The 24,086-nt window shown below is 37.7% G+C and overlaps 2 protein-coding genes across 9 annotated transcripts in view; one reads left to right on the plus strand and one right to left on the minus strand.

The window, feature by feature from the left end:
• Nucleotides 1-14,615, minus strand: part of LOC117995137 (uncharacterized) — a 56,910-nt gene extending 42,295 nt beyond the window's left edge. For 4 of the 6 annotated variants that reach the window (XM_069508468.1, XM_069508467.1, XM_069508463.1 and 1 more), the window contains exons 1-13: nucleotides 14,180-14,615; nucleotides 8,747-8,890; nucleotides 7,951-8,086; nucleotides 7,226-7,305; nucleotides 6,131-6,238; nucleotides 5,859-5,947; nucleotides 5,237-5,316; nucleotides 4,475-4,595; nucleotides 3,353-3,489; nucleotides 2,488-2,610; nucleotides 1,902-2,016; nucleotides 1,677-1,743; nucleotides 913-1,075 (exon numbers count right to left, since the gene is read on the minus strand). In XM_069508468.1, coding sequence (XP_069364569.1) covers nucleotides 913-1,075; nucleotides 1,677-1,743; nucleotides 1,902-2,016; nucleotides 2,488-2,610; nucleotides 3,353-3,489; nucleotides 4,475-4,595; nucleotides 5,237-5,316; nucleotides 5,859-5,947; nucleotides 6,131-6,238; nucleotides 7,226-7,305; nucleotides 7,951-8,086; nucleotides 8,747-8,890; nucleotides 14,180-14,443 — 1,627 coding nt within the window. In that variant the 5' untranslated portion in view covers nucleotides 14,444-14,615. The remainder of the gene's footprint in view (nucleotides 1-912; nucleotides 1,076-1,676; nucleotides 1,744-1,901; nucleotides 2,017-2,487; nucleotides 2,611-3,352; nucleotides 3,490-4,474; nucleotides 4,596-5,236; nucleotides 5,317-5,858; nucleotides 5,948-6,130; nucleotides 6,239-7,225; nucleotides 7,306-7,950; nucleotides 8,087-8,746; nucleotides 8,891-14,179) is intronic. The other 2 variants (XM_069508466.1, XM_069508465.1) reach the window with 2 other exon arrangements.
• A 233-nt stretch (nucleotides 14,616-14,848) lies between these two features.
• LOC117995050 (uncharacterized) lies at nucleotides 14,849-19,674 on the plus strand. 3 transcript variants are annotated; one of them, XR_011238396.1, is made up of 5 exons: nucleotides 14,849-15,266; nucleotides 15,919-16,009; nucleotides 16,083-16,201; nucleotides 16,780-18,467; nucleotides 18,549-19,674. XR_011238396.1 is itself a non-coding variant. In XM_034983038.2 (5 exons), exons 1-4 carry the CDS (start codon nucleotides 15,104-15,106, stop codon nucleotides 16,953-16,955), a joined length of 549 nt encoding a protein of 182 aa, XP_034838929.1. In that variant the 5' UTR covers nucleotides 14,849-15,103; the 3' UTR covers nucleotides 16,956-16,974; nucleotides 17,033-17,048. The 3 variants fall into 3 exon arrangements, 2 of the variants coding, with proteins under 2 accessions (XP_034838929.1, XP_069364615.1); XM_034983038.2 differs by lacking the exon at nucleotides 18,549-19,674 and having other exon boundaries at nucleotides 16,780-16,974; nucleotides 17,033-17,048; XM_069508514.1 differs by having other exon boundaries at nucleotides 16,780-19,674.
• Nucleotides 19,675-24,086: the final 4,412 nt, after the last annotated feature.

Consider the following 24,086-nt stretch of genomic DNA (forward strand, 5'->3'; position numbering starts at 1 on the left):
CTAGTATCTATAATAGTACATAAATCCGCATAATATCATAACCCACAAGCACGCACTCACGCATACTCTCTCTCCCACACACAAACACACACCCACACACACACACATACACTCACACATACACACACACATACATATGTTGTGAATCACCTACTAGGTATTTTCACTAGTTAATTGACTTTTATATTTTCATATTATTATATTATTGTAAAGCTTGTTTAAATTATCAAACGTACTGTTATAAATTTATATTTAATATCTATTTAAGTAATCTGTAAAAAATTGTAATCCTATTTGGCCTTATTGTAAAATTATATTGTATAAATCGCTGTTGATTGCAAAAAACAAATAAAATAAAAATAAAATAAGCCGTGATAGCATAATGGTTAAAATGGTGGTGCGCCTTCTATTCATGAGGTCAGAGGTTCGATGCCGGACACGCACGTCTTAGAAAGGGAAAAACATCTAGCTAAATTAATAGAGCCAAAAATCGATATTAGCCAATAGCCGACTAATTATCATTTGGGGAAACATTGTGAGGAAACTACTGGCATGCCTGAGAGTTCTGTATGTTCTCAAAGGTGTGTGAAGTCTGCCAATCCGCACTTGGTCAGTGTGGCGGACTATGGCCTAATCCTTCTCATTCTGAGAAATATCCAAATATAAAATAATGGCTTGAAAAGCTTGAACATACTTAAGGTTCTAAGATGACGTACGGAAATCTGCGCGAGCGAAACGAGCTGGATTTTTTTTGATGATGCAGACTACAATTGCGCGCGCTTGCCTAGAAGATGACTATTTATTCTTAACTTGAAGGTACCCACTACCTATAGTAAAATTGGAGGGGAAAAACAGATGATGGATGCTTATAACCTTTGCATTTTTTTATACGTTTTCTAAGCGTGTACTCACGATCGTGAGGCGCAGTTCTGGCAGCCATGTGAGCTAGCCGCTCACTAGTGGAGCGTCGCTGGTGAGGCGCCAGGCAACGCGCTAGGCGCGACCGAACCGCTTCGCCCCACGCTGCCTCGCTTTCCGTCGGAACGCTCGCGCCGCTGCCTGGTACCATCTCCACCTGATGGTATAACGCGTAAAATTTAACTCCTCACGCGCCATTTTAACTTTATGTGTCAAATTTCATGTCAAAAGTACAACTTTAGTCCTCATTTCAAATCAAATCAAATAGTTTATTCAAAATAGGTAATAAATTACACTTTTTGATTGTCGGTTGTTGGATTTGTAAGGTATAGTGCTGATAATTTTTACGCGAACTTAAAACTAAAGCTACGAGGGTTCCAAACGCGCTGAGGTTTGAGAAGAGCCCACAACAAACTCACCCGGGTATTTTTTACTATCATCACTTTACAAAATCACTTAAACTTATTACAAACTATCATAAAGCTGTTAAGCAACTCATTCCAAAACTTTCTTAAAATCCTTTACATTGTAATAGGGTTTATCAATAAGTTTACGTTTTATGAAAACTTTGAACTTGATGAGAGACATCTCCAACATATTGTGTTCTGTTTTTTTTTTTCAAAGGGGAACCGTACTTTTGACATGACAGTTGACCCATAGAGTTAAAATGGAGCAGGCGTCATTTTGTATGGACTATAATATAGACAATTTTTTATAAAGGCGAGAGATTTTGCGATTTCACAGGTAGCAATACTAACCTTAAACGTAATAGTAGAAGCAGTCTTGAAGTTCTCTATTAACTTGCAAAACCTCTCCATAGCATACCTGCAAAAATTATATAAAATGTACATCCACATTGAGGTATCGAAGGTCGATATCGAAGTAACAATGGTAGTTATCGAGGTAACGAAGGTCAATGGCCTCTTAAGAACAAACTGTGTACCTTCATCAGTATTAATGTCGTTAGGTATACCAAAACTCACATTTTCTCAAACGACCGCTCATAAGCGCGACAGAGACAGATGCCGTTAACGATCTCATTTGTTGTCTCGTTCTCGCGCGATAGTCTGCTAAGGTGCTCGTGGATTATAGACGCTCCTGGAAAAATGATCGATTTTATGGATACACTAGCTTATGCTCGCGACTTCGTCTGCGTAGACTACACACATTTAAAACCCCCTATTTCACCCCTTAGAGGTTGAATTTTGAAAAATCCTTTCTTAGCGGATGCTTACGTCATAATAGCTATTTGCATGCCAAATTTCAGCTCGATCCGTGCAGTAGTTTAGAGCTGTGCGTTGATAGATCAGTCAGTCATCTTTTCATTTTATAAATTTAAGATATTATTTTTATTACTTCGAGAAACATGTAACTTATATATGTGTGAATTTTTAACCAAACAAATAGACGTTTCTGACGGAACTGTAAATGAGGGCGATCACAATAGATTGGCAACGTTCAACGTGACACAGGGTCTGGAAAACCCCTGTACAGCCGCCAACGTCGAGAAGAAGATTTCCAACGCCAATGTTTTCCAGTAGAGATGTTTGAATGTTTGCGTTTTCTTACCATCTTCGCAAACTTTGAGACGTTGCAAGCTGGGCAGATCCCAGTCGTTGGGTCGAATTTCCTCTCCGGGCACTAAATGGAGAGCTTGTACTATTTTCGCACCGATGGAGGCTGTGTTGCCACCTGTGAAAATTAAATTATATAAATACATAAACCTCTATTCCCCATTTCTTTAATTACAAAATACAATATGTAATTACTTGTGTATAGTCAACCATAATCTTGCAATGCGTTGTTGTTGTAAGCTACAATGTACAACAAGAATCGCACAAATTCAGCCAATCACAACAATTGAGATAGTAATAATGATTGATGCTGGTTTTACGAAATCGCCCTACAGATCTGTCGTCGTCGTCGCGCCACGTCATCACACCCCTCCCGCAGGAACTTCGTCAGTAAGGCAGTGGTCCGACCGCCGACGATGGACGAGAAACGAGTAGAACTAGAAAGTATAAACGAGTTGGCGATCAGCGGGAAGCGAGTGTGTAGTTTCGATAGTTTTGTCGCCGGGCTATAAGCGAGTGTGCAAGTGCGATGAGCAATTACTCGCGCCATTCGCCCGCGGTTGCTCAGTCCTGTGCAAACCTGCGCGCGCGTTACACGTGCTCAAGCGAGCGAGCATCGCTGAACGAGTATTGCTGAGCGAGTTTAGTTTTGAAAGCTCGTCGCTTAGCGACAAAACTAGTAAAGCCAGTCATCGCCGGCAGTGTAAACAGTCAGAGAGCAACTTTTGATATATGCATCTCTATCGTTTACACGGAATGAACATTTATTGTGCGTTTCTTGAGAGAGAAAATCGCCAATAGTTAGTCGTTTTCTCGCCGGCGCGGCGGTCGGACCACTGCCTTATGCGTTATGCCCGTACCATGAGCCAAGTCCACGATCAGAGCGGCCAGGAATCTGTGCAGAGCTGAGGAGTTGTTGGCTAGCGATAGACACAAGCGGCAGTGGCAGCCGAAGCGGGCGCGGTACGACCACTCCGACTTGACCATTACCGTGCTCCTGCAGAAAAACAACAAAAATTAAAAAAAAAACGCTAAAGGTAAGATCTATAGCGCGCACTCTGACTTTGGTCCGATTTAAGACAGAGTTAAAATGAGACAGAGCTATATCTTTCGCATAAATCTGTCTCGTATTAACTCAATCTTAAGTCTGAGCAAAGTCAAAGTGCGTCTTAGTGTGAGATCTATAGAGCGCACTCTGATATAGCTTATACTTAGATAGAGTTAAAAAGAGACAGAGCTATATCTCTCACATAAATATGTCTCGTTTTAACTCAATCTTAAGTCTGAGCAAAGTCAAAGTGTGCCTTAGACCCACTTGCACCAGGTCAGTTTCATGTTTTAGAAGTAGTGGTCGCGTGTTTTAGGAGTAGTAGTCGAGTTAGTGCTGTTTAACTTTATCTTGGAAACCAAAAAATTTAGGATAAGGGATGATTTATGCTAGACCGTGCCAGACCCGAGCCGTGCCACGTCCGAGGCCCAAATTAGGAATTTGTATGAGGTCACATCAGACCGTGCCGTGTCAGAGTCATCCGAGCCACGTCCGTGTTACGTTTCAAAATTGTAAACCGTGGATCGTCCGCGCCTCTGACGTGGCACGGCTCAGGCCCGGCACGGTCTAGAATAATTCATCCCTTATGCTAACACGTGGCGGACACGAGCCGCATAGCATAAATCATCCCTAAACTTGTAATTAAAGAAGTTCTAATACAAAATCTGTCATAACATCTTTTATTTTTTATTTATTTTTATTTATTGGCCACACAAAACAGATTATGACAATAATAACTGAGTACAAGCCATAACTTATAGAGCTAGTCACTCCAAAAAATAAAGTGTGTACAAAAGCAGTTATAAAATAAGTAACGGACGTGTCACTACTCACTATTAAACAATACCTATACTATAATGAAAGAAAATAAAACTTTATTTGTTAGATAAGTTTATCTGGCAGTTAAGATTTTTTTTAATGCAATGATACTCACATGTTGGTACCTATGAGTGTATACATGAGTGCGCTGATCTCGCACCACGAGTGATAAACACCGAGGAGCCACTCCTCCACCGGCTTGAAGGGTGCCTCCGATTCACCTCCCGGGTGCTCCGCTAATGGAAGAGATAAATAGTAAGAAACTGGTCGTGTGCGAGTTGGACTCGCGTACGAAGGGTTCCGTACCATCGTAGAAGATTATATACCAACTTTTTTATTTATTATCAAATGTTTAATGTGGATAAAAAAATAGACATTATGAGAACTTCTAGAAATACACTTCTTGATGGCCAGTGATGGTGCAGCCTAAGATGGAGTTCGCTCGCCTAGAAGTTGACTGACCATTCACTCTGGACTTAAAGGACTGATGCCAGTAAGGTGTTCCATATCCTATAGTCTATGCATTTTAAACTGAGTCGTCGAGTTATCTGTCTGTTTCGCTCGCACTTACCTACGACCTGTAAGTGCGAGCGAAACAGACAGATAACTCGACGACTCAGTTTAAAATGCATCGTCCGTGGAATTTCGACTAAAGTACGCGACAAGTCGATATGGCAATCGGAGAGGGAACGCCCCGCACACCCATACAGCCCCCCGCGATTACCCGGTGCGGGCGAGCGCGGGTGACGTACGGGTGTGTTCGGCGTCCCCCCGCGTCATACCCCGATTGCCGTCTCGACCTGTCGCGGACATACATACAGACGGGTGCAGACCTTGACGATGGTTTGCTGTACCTGCAAAATGGTTCTCTACTCACCACAAACATAGTGTAGCAAAGCTGCTTCATCCTCAGGAGTTACCACTGGTTCTTCACACTCGTACATTTCGTTGCTGAGCCTGCAAACAAAATACATCGTAAAGGCATCTCCACATTCATAGAAAGAGTAAAAAACCGGCCAAGTGCGAGTCAAGCTCACGCAATGAGGGTTCCGTTGTTTTTTCGACATTTTGCAGGATAATTCAAAAACTATGATACATAAAAATAAATAAAAATCTGTTTTAGAATGCACATGTGAAGACCTTTCATATGATACCCCACTTGATATAGTTATCTTACTTAGAAAATTGAAAAATACTAATTATTAGTTCATGACCACAATTTAATTTTTTTTGTGTGATGTAACCACAAATTCACGGTTTTCAGATTTTTCCCCAAATGTCAGCTATATGATCTACCTACCTGCCAAATTTGATGATTCTAGGTCAACGGGAAGTACCCTCTAGGTTTCTTGACTGACAGACAGACAGACAGACAGACAGACAGACAGATAGACGACAAAGTGATCCTATAAGGGTTCCGTTTTTCCGTTTGAGGTATGGAACCCTTAAAAAGGCATTATGCCTTTAAATGGAGGTTCTAATAGTATGCTCAAACTTACACATCAGAAGTGGGATCTGAGCCGGTGATCTCCACTTCATTTTCCAATGGCAGCTCATCTCGCACACTGTCCTCAGCCGACGCGAGCAGCTAAGGAAAGTAATGTCAAACTTTAAGGTAGCTAGTGCCTTATTGCCTCTATGGAATGCATAACAATAAATAAATTCAGTATGTTTGGAATATTCATTTGAATTGTGCTAATTCTATAAAGGTAAAAGTGTCTGTTGCTTTTCCATAGTTAACCACTGAAGTAAAAGAAGCCCTTGATTGAACCTGTAAGATATCTTCATGTCTGATGAGGAAGTGCTCAGGGTCCGGAGCCGTGGAGTCAGCGCTGAGCAGCGGCAGCAGGAACTGACCCATGGGAGGCGCTTCTACCTGCTGCAAATAATACATTAGGTTATTGGACGCACTTGCACTAAGCAAGTAATTACAAATTTTTTTTTTTTTTTAAGAATATTAGCCAATCATGACTAATATTCCCCTTTCCCTCCAACTAAGCGTTAAGCTTGTGCTAGTAGGTACGACAATAGTGCAACGGATGGGGTTTGAACCGGCGACCATACGGATTTCAGTCCACTCCTTTAACCGTTGAGCTATTGAGGCTCAAATGTATAATAATATGGTAAGGAAATGGTGGTATAAACACCATCTAATAAGTTTTAAGTGATATTGGGCACAGCCTAAACCGCTGGTCCTAGAGACATGAGATTTGGAGGGTGTGTTCTTTGTAAAGAGTAGGTGCCCAATAACAAAGGATTTTTCGAAATTCCACTCCTAAGGGGGGTAAATAGGGGATGGAAGATTGTATGAAAGTCTATCATTTTTAAAGTTACATTGATGAAAATTGGTATACAGGCTTTCGGTTAAGAATAAAAAATACATCATCATCATCACCATCATCAGCCTGTGGACGTCCACGGTTGGACATAGGCCTTCCCTAAAGAGCGCCACCACATCCGGCCCTCAGCCTTCCTCATCCAGCCACTTCCCGCCAGCCTCTTTATATCGTCGGTCCATCGTGCTGGAGGGCGTCCCACACTACGCTTGCTTAAACGCGGTCGGTAAAAAATACATATTTCACGATTTTTAAAAATTCTACTGCTAATAGGGGGTTAAATAGGGGATGAAAGTTTGTATAAAAGTTCGTCATTTTTCAAGTTATTTCCATGAATATTGATAATTGGGTTTTCGGTTACAAAAGAAAAAATATGTAGGTATGTAGTACTATTTCAAGATTTTTGAAAATTATACTCCCACGCCGATTTTCTAAATTCCACCCGAGCGAAGCCGGGGCGGGTCAGCTATTAGTCAGTTTTTTTTTTATAAATCTAATCATAACAGGTATTATATTGTTGTGTAACTTACTGATCCCTTATGTTGGTAGGGTGGACAGTCAATTTCCAAACCGCTAACTTCCTTGCCAGACGAGCTGTCTGTACTGCCAGCTGCAATCAAAGTTCCATTTTAAATAATCTAAATATATAAAAGGAAAAGGTGACTGACTGACTGACTGACTGATCTATCAATGCACAGCTCAAACTACTGGATGAATCGGGCTGAAATTTGGCATGCAGCTATTAAGATGTAGGCATCCGCTAAGAAAGGATTTATAAAAATTCAACCCCTAAGGGAGTGAAATAGGGGTTTGAAATTTGTGTAATCCACGCGGACGAAGTCGCGAACATAAGCTAGTAATATCTAAAAACCTACAGAGAAGTAACATGTACTTACTTAGAGCCAAAAACCACATTAAAATCGGCTCAGTAGTTTTTCAAGAAAATGGTACCGTAAAATGCATAAACCACAAACACAACTTCTAGTCCCAAATCCATAGTAATATTATAAATGCGAAAGTGTGTCTGTCCGTCTGTCTGTCTGTCTGTCTGCTAGCTTTTCAACCGATTTTGATGAAATTTGGTACACAGTTAGCTTACATCCCGGGGAAGGACTGGTTCTAGATGGTAGATTTATCAAGGAAAATTAAAGAGTTCCCACGGGATTTTTAAAAACCTAAGAAAACAAAGTAAGAAGGATAGTTAGTAGAAGTTAGTAGTTAGTAGAAGCTAGTAGAGTAGTCAGAAAAAAATTACAGTTGTCATCCAGCTCTGTCCACTGGTCATCGGAGTCTGAATCGGCACCGACATCCGACGCGTCGGACGCAACTTCGACGCGACGGACGCGCAACGACGCCGCGCGACGCGCCACTGCGCTGCGACGACGCGACATCTGCAAATATATCATACACTTTACAGTCTGAATTCTTCTGTGTTCCTAATATTTAAATTGATTACAAAGAATTGCTATTGAAGTGGATAGCACCATAGAGGCGACTAATATGAAAATTGAAATGTGCTTTACTGCGATTACAGTACGACACGGCTCTCTTGGCACTTGAATGACATTAACAGGGAGTTGTTGAACACTTGACGGCAACGTTAGTTTTGATTTTCCCCACGCGCCAAGATAGCCTTGTCGCACTGTGCGCACTACATTTCCGTCATCCGAGTTATATCCGTCATCCGTGAGAATACCAGCGATTATCTACGACATATGTCATAAGCTACCATACAAAACAAAACCCGGCCAAGTGCGAATCAGACTCGCGCACTGAGGGTTCCGTACTACAATCGTATTTTATCGACATTTTGCACGATAAATCAAAAACTACTTACTAGATCTCGTTCAAACCAATTTTTGGTGGAAGTTTGCATGGTAATGTACAATGTACATGATATATTTTTTTTAGTTGTATCATTCTCTTATTTTAGAAGTAAAGGGGGGGGGCACATTTTACCACTTTGGAAGTGTCTCTCGCGCAAACTATTTAGTTTAAAAAAAATGATATTAGAAACCTCAATATCATTTTTGAAGACCTATCCATAGTACCTCCTTCCCCTTAGCGATAGGGCGGCGCCTGGGAGCGCGTTGCGGGCGCTGCGGGCGTCGCGCCCGTCCTCCCCGTCCTCCGGACCATGATGATGAAGACGAGCCACTGCCAGAGGCGCGGTGGCCGATCTGTGAGGAGAACTTCTACATCATACGTGTAAGTAAGTGTCCACTGACAAGCTTCCTTGCAGAAATAACTACATCTTTAAGTCAAAGTCAAATGATTTATTCAAAATAGGTAATAAATTACTCTTTTCGATAGTCAGTTGTTGGATTTGTAAGATATAGTGGATATAGTTATTACGCAAACTTAAAACTAAAGCTACGAGGGTTCCAAACGCACCCAGGTCTGAGAAATAAATAATATAATATATAATAGGAAAATATATAATAGGTAAAGGTGAGTGACTGACTGATTGATCTATCAATCATCATCATCATCATGATCAACCCATCGCCGGCTCACTACAGAGTACGGGTCTCCTCTCAGACTGAGAAGGATTTTTGCCCATAGTCTACCACGCTGGCCATATGCAGATTGGTAGACTTAACATGCCTTTGAGAACATTATCGAGAACTTTCAGGCATGCAGGTTTCCTCACGATGTTTTCCTTCACCGTTAAAGCAAGTGATATTTAATAAAGCGCACATAACCCCGAAGTTAGAGGTGCGTTACCCGGGATTGAACACCCGACCTCTGACTAGAAGGCAGACGTCGTAACCACCAGGCTATCACAGCTTAATGCACAGTTCAAACTACTGCAGGCCGATTGCGAATCGACTGCATCTATCATTTAATGACAGCATCAATGTCAAAATATGGTTTTCCTATCACGGTTCGGTGAGACAGTCCATAAAGGATAGATGTGGACAAAAAAATGTTTTGACAGTTCATTTACACTATCGATAAAATTTATTGTATGAAAAATGCTATTGCGGACGCGTTTTGAAGTTTGATGTCATATAAGAACCTCGACAAATGTTACGTCAAATGAGGTTTTCATTGAAACAACTCGAGAGGTGTTTTTATCAGTGACATAAGCTATCCGCAAATCGTTTTACTACTCATATTAATTAAAATAAAGTTATGAAAGGGATTAAAAAAGGCTATAGTAATTCTTCTGCTAGATAAGAAATCAATTATTAATTTTAGAAGCTAGTATAATAGTATAAAAGTATTTTTAGATTAATGTAAGTCTCATAAGTACTTTTAAAAGAATATGTGATGACTCTTTCATTAGTAGGTTTGATGCACAGAGTACATTAAATATAGAGGTATACTAACACTGAGAAACGAGAATCACAGAGTACTTTTTACACGCACCTATAACTTCTTGGAGAACAGTTATGTGCATTTTAACTAAATAATTAAATATCATTGCTTTAACGGTGATGGAAAACATTGTGTGGAAACCTGCATGCCTGAGAGTTCTCCAAAATGTTATCAAAGGTGTGTGAAGTGAAGTCTACCAATCCGCATTTGGCCAGCATGGTAGACTATGGCCAAAACTCTTCTCACACTCAAGAGAACCGTACTCTATAGTGAGCCAGCGACAAGCTGAACATAATAGTATACCTTTGACTCCTTTGAGAACAATATGGAGAACTCTCAGGCATGCAGATTTTCTCATGATGTTTCCTTCATCGCTAAATCAAGTTAAGTATAATTAATTGTTTAAAACGCACATAACTCTTAGAGATGCGTACCTAGAATTGAACCCCCAACCTTCAATTATTCAGAGGTGGACATCCTAACCACTAGGCTCTTCGGGGAACTTCTAAAATTATTCCCCAAAGTAATGTCCAAAAGTCAAATCATTTTCTGATTTAATTGATTTAGCTTTGGAAATTACTTTGGAATTTAAATTATTTAGGCAAATAAAACAACAGTTTGATGATTTTTTATGTATTCTTTTATTAAAGTAGATTAGATTCAGACATTTTAATTATATCACCATCTGCTTCTTATAATAAAACAACAGTTTGATGATTTTTTATGTATTCTTTTGTTAAAGTAGATTAGATTCAGACATTTTAATTATATCACCATCTGCTTCTTATAAATCTAATCTGGCACCGTTCATTATTTTATTTGTCTCTGCACAGGGTCCAAGAGCTCGAGTTCACAACATATCCCAATCCATATCTTTGTCAGGATGAAGAAATGAATGCAGCACTGTATCACCATTGCCTGAAAAAAAATTATGATAACTGAGTAAGTGACCACTGACTGTGTTGCTTAATCTATACCACTAGGCACTACCAGCTTCTGTTTAGGTATGACGTTGTCTGCGAAGACTTTAGAATCAGTGTATATGGTATCTTTGTTACTAATTTAGCTAATCCAAATTGTTTCTTTAAATATTTGTGGTGCGAAGGAGTAAGAAACATCCAAACTTTCATATGAAGAGCAACGTTTTAGGCAGCTCTAGATACATAAGGAAACATACTCGAGAAAGCACTTGTAGTGTGGAGGTACTTACTATGAAGTCATAACCACCAGTAGCAATGGACTCAATTTGTATAATAGGTACTTTATGAAACGCTGTTAAAACTCCTCTAACTTTTCGGAGTTTAATACCATTGTAACAACTAAATATCACTTGCTTAGCTGTGAAGGAAAAGGAAGATCGTGAGGAAACCCGCATGAGAGCCTTTACTTGTATTGAATGATAACGTTTGTTAACTTACGAGTTCTAACTTCCAAGCAGCCACAGTCCGTCAATAAGGGTCCCAATACTTAGGCAAATCAGTGCCCAGGCATTTGCGTATAAGTTCAGTGAGAAAAACTAAGTCTCCGGAGTCCGAGGAGCAAGCAAAGTTGCAGAATTAATCACAAAAAACAAACGCGTAAACTAAGGAAAAACAACAAAAAATTGTACTTTGTGGTCTGGGGTTCTAAATAGTTACCACAGACTAACTACTTATTTGTAATAAGTAACGTAGCCAAATTTAGGAGACTGTTATGTCCATGTAAATTGCTAGATTACCAAGTGATTACCATAGATATTCGATTTAGTCGGGTTATAAATAGGTCCGTGCTACCAATACGTCATCAAAATGTCGATAATGACCAAATGCGATATAGTGCATTAGTCGTCCGCGATAGCAAATTTATCAACTGTAACGATCACGATTCTTAAGGATATTTCTATTGCGATGTCACATGTCAGTTTACGGCAATCGGCCCGCTGGGTTCAGACTGAAATTTGGCATACAGATTAGCTATTATGACATATGTAGGTCATATCCGGTAAGAAAGGATTTTTGAAACCCCTAACAGGTAAAATAGGGGTTAAAAATTGTATTCCATGCGGACAAAGTCGTCTGCATCAGCTAGTTATGAATGTAGTTACAATTTAAGACCTGCATATCATATATATAAATAAAATGTTAAGTTGTAAGTAAATATTCTGAATTAAAACTTATGATTTATGACATTAATTCTTTTAATTGAGGTAATTATGAATATAATGTATTTCTATACTTTTTTTTAACCTGTTTTCATATGGTATGCCTTTTGAAAGGACAAGGTCACATAAAGTGATAAATTTCAAGGTTGCTATAGATAAATTTATAGGTATATGTATTGTAAAAAAAACTGCATTTTTCTCACATTACATTACTATCAATTCATAAGCACTTGTAAAAAGTTTACTTGAATAAAACATATTCTATTCTATTCTATTTTAACTATAATCACTACCCATATTATAATTGTGAAAGTGTGTTTGTTTTTTGGTTTGTGTTTCAATCACGTCGCAACAATAGTACAGAACCCTACATGCGCGAGTGACTCACACTTGGCCGGTTTTTGTAATATGAAATTTATGCCTATTCAAGTATGGATAAGTTGTAAATTGAATAAAACTGAACTTCTATTTTGACTAGCCGATGCCCGCAGCTGTCATGGTCTACGTGGATTTATGTTTCTAAATATCTAGTTGGAACTCTTTGGTTTTGCAGGACAAAAAGAAGCATATGACACTCTCCAGGTCTATACCCATGCAAAACATTGACCAAGTGCGAGTCAGACTCGCGCACTGCGGGTTCCGTACTACAATCGTATTTTTTTTTTGTGTGATGTAACCCTAAATTCACGGTTTTCAGATTTTCCCCCTAATGTCTGCTATAAGACCTACCTACTTACCAAATTTCATGGTTCTAGATCAACGGGAAGTACCCTGTAGGTTTCTTGACAGACAGACAGAGAGACAGACAACAAAGTGATCCTATAATGGTTCCGTTTTTCCTTTTGAGGTACGGAACCCTAAAAATCATGTCTTTGTTGCTCTGTTGTGATGTGATTGAAGGGCAAAAACACAAACACACTTTAGTATTTATAATATGGGTAGTGATGATTATCTCGTGAACTACATTTACAATGTGGCTAATTCCGGTGTACACAATCTCTGAACTAAACTAAAATGGCACGTCTAAATCTATTGCTATCCCTTTCATAACATTGCTTGTGAAAAAGGTTAGCACTAAATTTAGACCTGTTAATTTAGTTTAGTTTAGAGATTGAGACAAGAGAATCGGCACCAATGTATCTGTAATATATAAAATTCAAAGTCCTGACTGATTTATATATCAACGCATAGCTTAAACCGCTGGTCCGAAAGATATAAAATTTGGAGGGTGTGTTCTTTGTAAACAGTAGGTTTCTACTAAGAAAGGATTTTTCGAAATTCCACCCCTAAGGGGTTAAATGGGGGTTTGAAATTTATGTAAGTAGTTTATGCAGACAAAGTCAAATGATTTATTCAAAATAGGTAATAAATTACTCTTTTCAATAGTCAGTTGTTGGATTTGTAAAATATAGTGGTGATAATTATTACGCAAACTTAAAACTAAAGCTACAAGGGTTCCAAACGTGCCCAGGTCTGGAAAGTTGCGAGCATAAGATAGACTTTGTATAATATAATCATAGGGTTATTCCCATTTATCCACCCTGTAACACTAGGGTGTATACTCAGCACCGTGTGGCCCTCTATCCACACTGGATGGGGTAGAGTAAATGGAATTTGCATAATATGTATTATTTTTAAGTCCAGGGTGCATACATGTTTCTGAGTATACAGCCCTAATAGAGTACCTGTTTTAGAGTGGAAAAACAGAAGCATTTGGCTTATTTTACATACAGCATTAGTTATGTTTTGTCAACAAATACACTTCATAAATCACATCAAGATGATACTTACTCAAAATAGTTGTTATACTATTTCTTAATTAAGTTGCAATGGTTGGTTAAGGAGCGAAAGTGAAACCGACACACAAAAACAAGTGTAACTTTTGCATTGAATTCTTACTATGTCATAGCTCATTTCACTATAATATGTCAAAACAGTCTGTCCCAAAGGTCAATGACACATGAAAGTGATGAGTGACGGATTACGAGGAATCGAGTGAAAACTATCGTTAAATACTTACTGCGATTTCGAAGAGGGATGGAAAGTCTTGGGATGGTTCATCAGCTAACCCTGCCAGGAGGCCTAGCTGCGCGCTCAAGTCCGCTAGCTCAGCCCCGATTCGATCCGCACGGTCTGCGTCACCCAACTCGTCCTTCAAGATGTCACCTATCTCGTCAGACACCGCCGCCACAGCGGATGCGACCTCGTCCGAAGCCACCTTCGCTCCACCGGGCGAAGATTCCTCCGAACCGCTCCTCACACCACATTTGCCTATCGAAAACATTATCCACAAAGAGTTCCCCACACCGGACGAACTAAAGGAAACATCTAAAGTCACAGCACAATCAATTAGAACACTTAAACAGTACAAATACGCTTTGTATGAAACGAAAAACCATTTTTTCCAACACACCGATGGATTCCGAACTTTTGACAATACCAATATGGCGACGGTATTTTTAGGATTGTGTGACCAGTCGCAACTGGCAATAAGGGATATTTTTTCTGCTGTGGTATCATTTTTGAGACACACAGTCATAACGTTCGTCGAATATGTCTAAAACATCAAAATCCAACCACCCAGAACCAGCTGTAGACTGGCAAAACTAAAATAAACGTGCCTATGACCGAAAATGGCAGCGGAACGGAAGCGGACATTGACATTGACATTTTCTTGTCATGCGCGCAAATTACGAAACGAAAAGGAAAAGCTCGCATCTAATTATAAATTTTGCATGAAAGTGTATAATGCAGGTAAAATACCGCAGTGCGATGCACGCTTAAACATACGGGCGCTTTAACGTATGAAAGAATCGCCCTTTTAATTAGATTATTTGCTAATTAGCAAACGTTTTGTAGGCAAAGTTTTCGCAGTTAGTTTTAGGCGATCTTCTAGTTAATTAAAGTGTTTTGAAACAAGTTAACAGGATGAAAACGTGGTTGTATGTGTAAGTTAATGGAATGCACTATGGCTGTGCAGAATAAGGTTTTGTATGCCTTTCGGGGCTGGATCGCATTCGTTGCCTTTATGGATTTGGGGACCGCTGGACGCTCGTATATTGAGAGAAGATCTTTTCTGAACAATAATGACAGCGAACATTTAGATGGTAAGTTGGTAAAAAAACTCTTTTCATTTAAAGTTTAATAATTAATATTACCTTTTCGAGGTTAGATCTCAAAGGCCTAAGACAAGGTTCAGACAGTCAATAAATATTGAGACAATGTGCCTAATTCCGTTGTACACAATCTCTAAACGAAACTAAAATGGCACGTCTAAATATATTGCTATCCCTTTCATAATGTTGTTTGTGGAAAAAGATAGCACTAAATTTAGAGCTGTTAATTAAGTTTAGAGATTGTGTTCAAGAGAATCTGCCCCATTGTCCCGATTCCAGACAATCTGTGAACCCACCGCATTATCATCCCAAGAGAACTGATTAATTAATCTTATAGGAATCCTACAATAGGAACTATTAAGAACATTAAAATTTTTCATGGTTTAGAAACCAAATAAATAAGTGCCACCTCATAGATACTAATGAACTATCTGTTTAAAATCCAGACGTCACTGCATTGGTTGCATTGGTGCATAATTAACATTGATGCACCAATGAGTTGGTGCCATTTTGTTTGTTCAATAACTCTGTCCATACGAAGTAATGTCAATGATTAGGAAGGAATACAACCTAGGAATATAGGAATAGGATTAGATAAAGAGTACAACAACAGATGTAAATAAGATATTTATTACAATTTCAGGGGATTTTACGATATCCAGAATGCTGGGGATGTACTCTCTGCTCAAAGCACTGGCGTTAATACACTGCACCCTGTATATACATTATAGGCCGTAAGTAGAAATTTGTACTTTACACACTTGAGATAAAGTTCAGAATCCATCCTTAACCAAGTGTTTGTTTCAGTGTTGTATCAATGGGCTACTGGTCGCTCATGCTAACGATAATATTATATTTCACGGAGGCCTTCTACTTTCACTCAACGGACCTCAACTTTTACGTGGTCTTCCCGTGCATATTAAACAGTGAGTTTAAACAACCTTTATACCTACTTTTATATCAAGTTGTGGTTAAGACTTCCGCCTACTATTTGCGGGAGATTTGGGGTTCGGTCTTGGGCACGCACCTATAATTTTTCAGAGTTTTGTGTGTTTTAAACAATTAAATATCAATAATTTATTTAAAGGTGAAGGAATACATCGTGAGGAAACCTGCACGCCTGAGACAATCAACACGTTACAAAAAAAAACTTAAAACTACACAAAAAGAAAGAAATACATATAAATGCTATTTTGTAGACCCGCCCGCGACTTCGTCCCCGTGGAATTAGGTTTTTAAAAATCCTGTGGGTGTGTGATAAAAGTAGCCTATGTCACTCCCTAGGTCTTTATCTATACCCATGCAAAAAGTCACGTCAATCCGTTGCACCGTTGTGACGTGATAAAAGAACAAACCAACAAACAAACACACTTTCGCATTTATAATAAGGGTACTGATTAACAGCGCGACGCACCACACGACGCGCAATGCCGTGGGTCTCCAGAAAAGAGCCCTAATGTTTCCGAAGGTGGGTGAAGCGCGTCATTAGTAGATTTTTTTCCAGTTCTAACTCTGCTCGGATTAATATACCTCCCCTCAAAGCTGAAGCTTTGGGGCACCATCCCTGGCACCTCGGGCATGGATCGGGACATCGAAGACGAGAACACGCAGATCCTGCGGCAGATGGGCAACTTCCGGCGCAGGAAACCTGGCAACTCCATCAAAAACAAACATGTCTGACTGTGCTGCCAGTTGTAAGGTCGTCTGGCAGTGCTGCCAGTTGTTAGGTCACGTCTGACTGTACTGCCAGTTGTAAGGTCATGTCTGACTATACAAGGAACCAAAACATTAGTTGCTGTAATCTGCTGATTGAGGCAAATCTGTATCCTGCAATACGCAGCATGCGATATGCACCACCAACTTTCCCACTGCTAAACATGCAGGAAAAGCAAGCAATATGCACCACCACCACGCAACACTGTTGCGCGGTGTTGGTGCGTGCACTAAGAAATAGTTCTTCTGGCTGTGCCATTTTTTGTTCTTGCTGATTTGTCAGGTCTGACAGAGTTGCCAGTAGCAAGGACATTTTTGATTGTGTTACCAAATGTCATGTCATGTCAATATTACCTATTTTGAATAAATTATTTGACTTTTGACTGTGGACATGTCAGAATAGAGTTGCTAGTTGTAGGACATTTCTGAATGTACTGCTACATGCCCTGCCAGTCAATGCATTTCTGAATTAATTGGTAAGTAATGTCAGACTAAAGCTGCCATTTGTAGGACATTTCTGATTGTGCTGCCAATTCTGATCGAGTTGCCAGTTTTAAGGTCACACAGAATAAGTACCTATAGATAAATCCTATCCTATTAATATAAGTATTTTAATAATAAAATCACCGATGCCTTTGCTAGCACACATTTGCTTGGTGAAATCAGTATGGAAGTGAATGACTGTAATTCATACAACATCTTAATCATAGGCAAGCCAGACGGTCAATAAATATTGAGGTAATCGTAATCCTATCAATAATATTGTTTATTGTTATTGATTTGTAAAAGTGGTAATAACGTCACTAACGGATAATTACCGGGACCGAAGGATTAAAGCCTATTTACATATATCAGTACTTCAGTGATCTCAATCTCTTCAATTCACATATGTCAGTAATTTCTTAGGACTTTCGCGGGTTTCCAGACCAACTTGTGTGATGTTTTGGCGGGCGTCCGTGATCCTACAAAAATTTACAAGTATGACCATTATTAAGCTTTTATGGAGAATGTATAGGGAACGATAATAAATAATAATAATCAAGTTGCGGTAATATACCGGAACTGTGACTTCATTGATATGTATGAATAGGCCTTTAACATACTCGCAACATTTATTGATCATCTAAACTTATCATATTATTTGGGATTTTCATTTCCAGTAGGAATTTAAACTTTATACAATTCCATAGAGTAAGGTCTTTTTTACCGAATCCTCCTTCAATCAACCTTATTTTATCATGAGTGAATACTAGTGTAAAATTGTAAATAAGTTTTATGTAATATAAGATCAAAGTGCTTTTGTAGGCAACGAATGCTTTAAGATAAACAAAATAATAGTAAAGTAACACTAATTATACATTTGCTACTCCCTACATTTTAACACAATCCAATAATAAGATGGTTAAATACGAAAAAAATCCTTTCCTTGCTAGCAATTAAGTAAAGGCTGTAGTTTTTCTCTCGAAATTAATTGTTACTGTCATTTTTAATAGACTAAGCAGCTTTCGCTGATGCGTCTATATCAGAAGTGCTACAATCAGAATCAGAAGTGTTAAAAAGTATTTTTGTATATTTCGTAAAGAAAGGATTTTTTGGTATAGAGAATGAGTTGGGAAGGATCTTGGAGTTTAATTGTTTTACTCAAAGGGACTAGCACGGAAGTTCTGAATACCACATTGCGACAATCGCTATTGTTGTAATTGGCTGTATTTATAGCAATCTTACTGCAATTGTGTATTGTAGCCAATAGTAAGAGAGCTTCTGCCGATAAAAAGTGATTGCGATCGTCTGTAACTGTCAAACTTTGGTGCTAGGCCCATAGATAAATTAATATTGTAAGGCTAAGTTCAGACGGCCAATAAATATTGCAATACTTGATCAACAATATGATCCCGTCAATTAATTTAACATTAATAATATACCTAAATAGAAATATAGCTAAATAGAAATAGATAGAATAAATTAGAAAAAATGTGCTTTGAATATACAATCTACCTGGTTCGAAATGCTCTTCCTAGCGAAAAGAACTAGCAAGAAACTCGGCGGATTCTCTTTTCAAATAATCAATTTATTATTAATATGATGCCATATTTATGTAATTGCATCCAGCGCATTGCTGGATCGAGCTGAGACAAATACACGTTATTTTATCATTCACATAATCTTCGATTATGTTATATTATTTTTCTAGAGCTTTTAATAGATATTTAAACTCGTATATAGGCAAGTCTAAAATTGATTGTGAAACTTTATTATAAAAGATACCATTCATTAAACCCAGTTATCTACTATCTTGCATATCATGTAAATCGCCGATTTACTTGTATAAGCCCCGCAAATTGCTATTGCGCTGGTACCATGTCTGATTATCATCGAAATGACGTCATTTGACGTATATTTGAGTAAAAATATACCATCAGCTCGAAACTTCAGTCTAGTGCTGACGTCACTAAAATGGCGGCCACGCGCTTTAGCAATTTGCGGGACTTATAACGAATAATGTTTGGTCTTACAATAATTATATTGTTGTAAATATTGAGATGTACCCATTACAATATTATGTTGCGATATTTATTGATTGTCTGAACTCTTGTTTTACGTAAACCCTACTATAACTTTAACCAACCAATAAGCAATAAATAACCAACTGTCAAATTTTACCAATCAGGTATTTGTTATATTTAGTATGACCATAGCTCACCTTACCTCCTAATATATAAATTATAATTAAAGAGACTTTTAATGCAAAACTTTTTATGATAATATGTGTACGCGGCCCAAAGTGATGAACATCCGCCATTAGAATGACATTTCATCGTTGTAGAGCGTTGTCTCTGTCACTCATAGTCAAATGATGCTTTGCCGCAGTGCTCTACAAATCTGCTGTCTCCTTCTAAAGATCGATGTTCATCACTTTTGGCCGCGTACTGTAATTCTGTTGCACGGGCGTCAATTCAGATGTCTTGCTCTAAACTAAATTTAGAGTATTTGCATTCTTTTCTTTTTATTAATATTACACAACGTTAGTTTGAGTATACGCAAAACCTGCAAGTAGTTTGTTCAAAATCAGTAACATAATTGATTGCAATCATTTTTAGTAAGTAATTTTTTTTACTTATAAAAAGTTAGGTATGCATTAAAAGTTAATATAATCTTTATTTTTCCTATAAAAATGTAGTACACGAGTGGTGCCAATTTACAAGTCGATTTCGCAATATTTAACTGTTTTAAATTATACAATTATATGTATACACTTGAGCAATATTATAATAATTAATCTTTGACAATGTTATCACCTTAGTTTTAGATTACTTTCACTATCTTATTAGTAAACCAAGAATTTAGATCACATTATGTTACAAGTGAGCAAAGTGGTCAATTATAGTATACAAGTGGGCAGGCATGGGTCTTAAAACAGAATTATATTTTCTTTGGACACGTGTATCATAATATAATAATCTGGAACCTTTTTTTAAATTGCGCCACACATGACACCACACATTCCGGCGCTTCTTAATCTTGGGCATATCCAAGTGATGAAGGTATACAGAGGTTTTTTAGTACCTCTATGGCAGTCATATTCGCAACATATTAACGCGAAGTGTCAAACAGTGCCAGTGAGCAAATGCTAACTGGCACTGTGAACACTATTCATTCGGGTTGTTCCCGCACTTGTGCAATAATGAAATATTGCTGTTTTTGTGTGTTGCCAACTGTGCAGTAATATTTTTATAGCAAGTGTGCAATAATATTCTGCTTTACAGTTTTGAAAGCAATGTAATAAGAGCAACTTTTCGAGCAAATGTATAAAAAAACTGCGTTTAATTAAATCTGTACCTAACTTATGATAAATAAGAAAGAAAGAAAATGCATTTATTTGTTGTTGGTGTCTCAGATAAAAACAAAGCATTACCATCTGAGACACCACTCCAAATGAGTGTACAGCTCAGCATAATAATATGCAGAACGCTGATTTTCAGCTGTGACCCGGGATTAAGATAATCAGCCCATCCTCTTATTGTGATGATGTGATATATGAATCATCGTTAATTAATAAGATAGTGAGAGTAAAGTTTGTTGATTTTAGCCGATAGTTGTAGAATAGCATAGTTAAAACTTTTGTACTGTGTTATTTTAAAAATTGTAATTTTCGCACGTTTTGATGTGTGAATATGACTTCATTTGACAGTTTTGTAAGTGCCGTTTAGCCGACGACACGACAACGATACGGCAACAACAACACAACGACATGGCGACAACAAGATATCGATACGACAAGATGACGATACGGTGACGACACAATAACGACAAGACAACGACACGATAACGATACGGCAATGAGAAGACAACGACACGGCTACGACATTAGTATCGTGTTGTTACACGATAACAATACGGCAAGGACACGATAAGGCAACGATACGATATTGAAACGACAAGAATAGGATAAGGCAACGACACGATATCGATACGACAAGATGACGATACGATAACGATACGGCAAAGATAAGACGACACAATAACGATACGGCGGCGATAAGACAACGACACGGCAACAACACGATAACGATACGGCAACGACAATATGACGATACGATAGCGAGGAGACAACGACACGGCAACGATAAGGCAACAACAAGACAACGACACGATATCGATACGGCAACCCTATCCCTTAAAACTGTTACCGGTATAATATTATTCCTAAATCCGTATCCAGATCCATAAACATCCCTCAACTCAACTAGACAGACTATTGACTGTATACCGGGCGCCATAGGCGTATACTACAAGCGCAATATTTATTGGTAATTAGAGGCTCAACGGCACTTATTATAACTGTTTAATAATTTAAACCGTGTGCTTATACCATAGTGGTAGGACAAAGTAGGTATTTTGCATTAATTGTTATTTATTTAGTTATGAGTAAAGTTGTTTGACTATGAAAAATAACCGTAGTAAAAGTTGACAGTCCATATAATAACAGTAAGCTATTGCCAAACATTGAAGGTAACATTAGGTTTAAATAAATCTCGTCAAACATTTTTTAACCGCCTTCAAAAAAAGGAGGAGGTTCTCAATTCGTCGGAATCTTTTTTTTTTTTTTATGTATGTTCCCCGATTACTCGAAAACGCCTAGACCGATTTTGAAAATTCTTTTTTTGTTTGAAAGGGTATACTTCAAAGTTGGTCCCATTTCAATTTGGTGAAGATCTGATGAACATCTTCGAAGATAGATAGGTACTGGAACTCCTCAACGGATAAGAGTAAATTGCTCGCGATCAGTGTATATAGCTTAGTAAACAGTAGACTTTTAACCAGTCATAGCATAATTCCATGGGGCCACTAAAAATTGTGAAATAAAAAAAATTTACAAAAAAAATAAAAACCGACTTTGTTACACAAACACTAAAAATTGAAAAATAATTTAATTTATTACCGAATATATTATGTATACAAGAGTTAATATAGTTCCATAATAATATTTTTTGGGGTCGGTGCCAATGAGGTGCCATGGTGGAGTCCCATAAAAATATGAAGTCTAGACGATTCGCGCAGCTAAAGCTAATTGGCACCGGCACCAATAAATATTATTATGGAACTATATTAACTCTTGTATACATAATATATTCGGTAATAAATTAAATTATTTTTCAATTTTTAGTGTTTGTGTAACGAAGTCGGTTTTTATTTTTTTTGTAATCTATAATCTCGTTAAAAATGTTTGTCTGCAATTCTTTGAATCATGTTATATTGTCTGTAATTTTAATGAATATTTTTCGGTGATGATGTGTTTTATAAATTATTTCTTCTGTGATCACGACTTTTTTGGCTATCTATACATTTAATTTAGATTAAAATTTATTTTATAGTTTAGTTTTAATTATTATTGTAAGTTTCACTTACTCGAATAAATAAGTGTTAAAAAAATGGCAATTTAGTAATATCTGTAATAACATTCAATATATTTTGTAATGTAATATTACTATTGCTATGCTATGCTACTGTGTGTATATAATTAATATTTTTGACTATTTTCTATAAATTTGTTTTCATTAAATAAATTATGTAGTAATTTTTAGTGGTAAGTTATTTATATAAATATTTTATTTTGTTCTATTTATATTTGTATATTTTAATTTAATTGCGAAAAGAGTTATCGAGTCAACCGGGGACCCGAGAGCTGGCAGCTACCTTGGCCAAAGAATTAGTTTGGCCATCCAAAGGGGTAATGCTGCCAGCATCCTGGGTACAATGCCTCGCTGCGGTGGTCTCGATGAGGTTTTAGATTTAATTTAATTTATTTTAGTTTTAATTTAATATTGTTTTCTTTTTTTTAGATTTAAGTTTATTAATAGTTTATTTGTTTCCATCTTCAAGTAATTATTAAAAAAATTTATTAGATAAGGCTAGCTTTAAGTTTTATTGTAATATTTAAAAATAATTAATTTTTAATTTATATTGCTATATTTTAAGTACGTTTGTGTATATTCGTATTAGTTTGTGTATTATTTAATTTTTTTCTAATCTAAATCTAATCATTTATTATCTAACATATGACGAAGTTGTGGGCATCATGCCCACACCTTCGTCCGGGTGAATTTTGGTGCTTAAAATCCTGTGGGAACTCTTTGATTTTCCGGGATAAAAAGTAGCCTAAATCCGTCCCCGGGATGTAAGCTAACTCTGTACTAAATTTCTTCAAACTCAGTTAAACTTTTGGGCCGAGAAAAGCTAGCAGACAGACACACTTTCGCATTTATAATATTAATGAACACTTAATATTCACAAATACTAATATCCACAAATAAATAATTATATTGAGTTAAATACATGTACAGTACGCGGCCAAAAGTAATGTACATCGGCCTTTAGAATGACATTTCGGCTTTGTAGAGCGTTGTCTCTGTCACTCATACCTATGTGACGTTTTGTCGGTCTCACCGACAGGGACAACGCTCTACAAATCTGCTATCTATTTCAAAAGGTCGATGTACATTACTTTCGGGCGCGTACTGTACTTAGTTAGGTTAAATATCTTCTGTAATCACATGTAATATTTTCTGTAATCAAACAACTGGACCTTTTAGCGGAATG

The sequence above is a fragment of the Maniola hyperantus genome, chromosome 28 (assembly GCF_902806685.2).
Source record: "Maniola hyperantus chromosome 28, iAphHyp1.2, whole genome shotgun sequence".
NCBI lineage: Eukaryota > Metazoa > Arthropoda > Insecta > Lepidoptera > Nymphalidae > Maniola > Maniola hyperantus.

Excerpts from the sequence above, each read along its gene's own strand:
- LOC117995050 (XM_069508514.1), top strand. The coding sequence starts at position 15,104 with ATGTGTAAGTTAATGGAATGCACTATGGCTGTGCAGAATAAGGTTTTG. Across the intron at positions 15,267-15,918 it reads TGACAGCGAACATTTAGATG|GGGATTTTACGATATCCAGA; the intron begins GTAAGTTGGTAA and ends TTACAATTTCAG. Across the intron at positions 16,202-16,779 it reads CTTCCCGTGCATATTAAACA|TTCTAACTCTGCTCGGATTA; the intron begins GTGAGTTTAAAC and ends ATTTTTTTCCAG.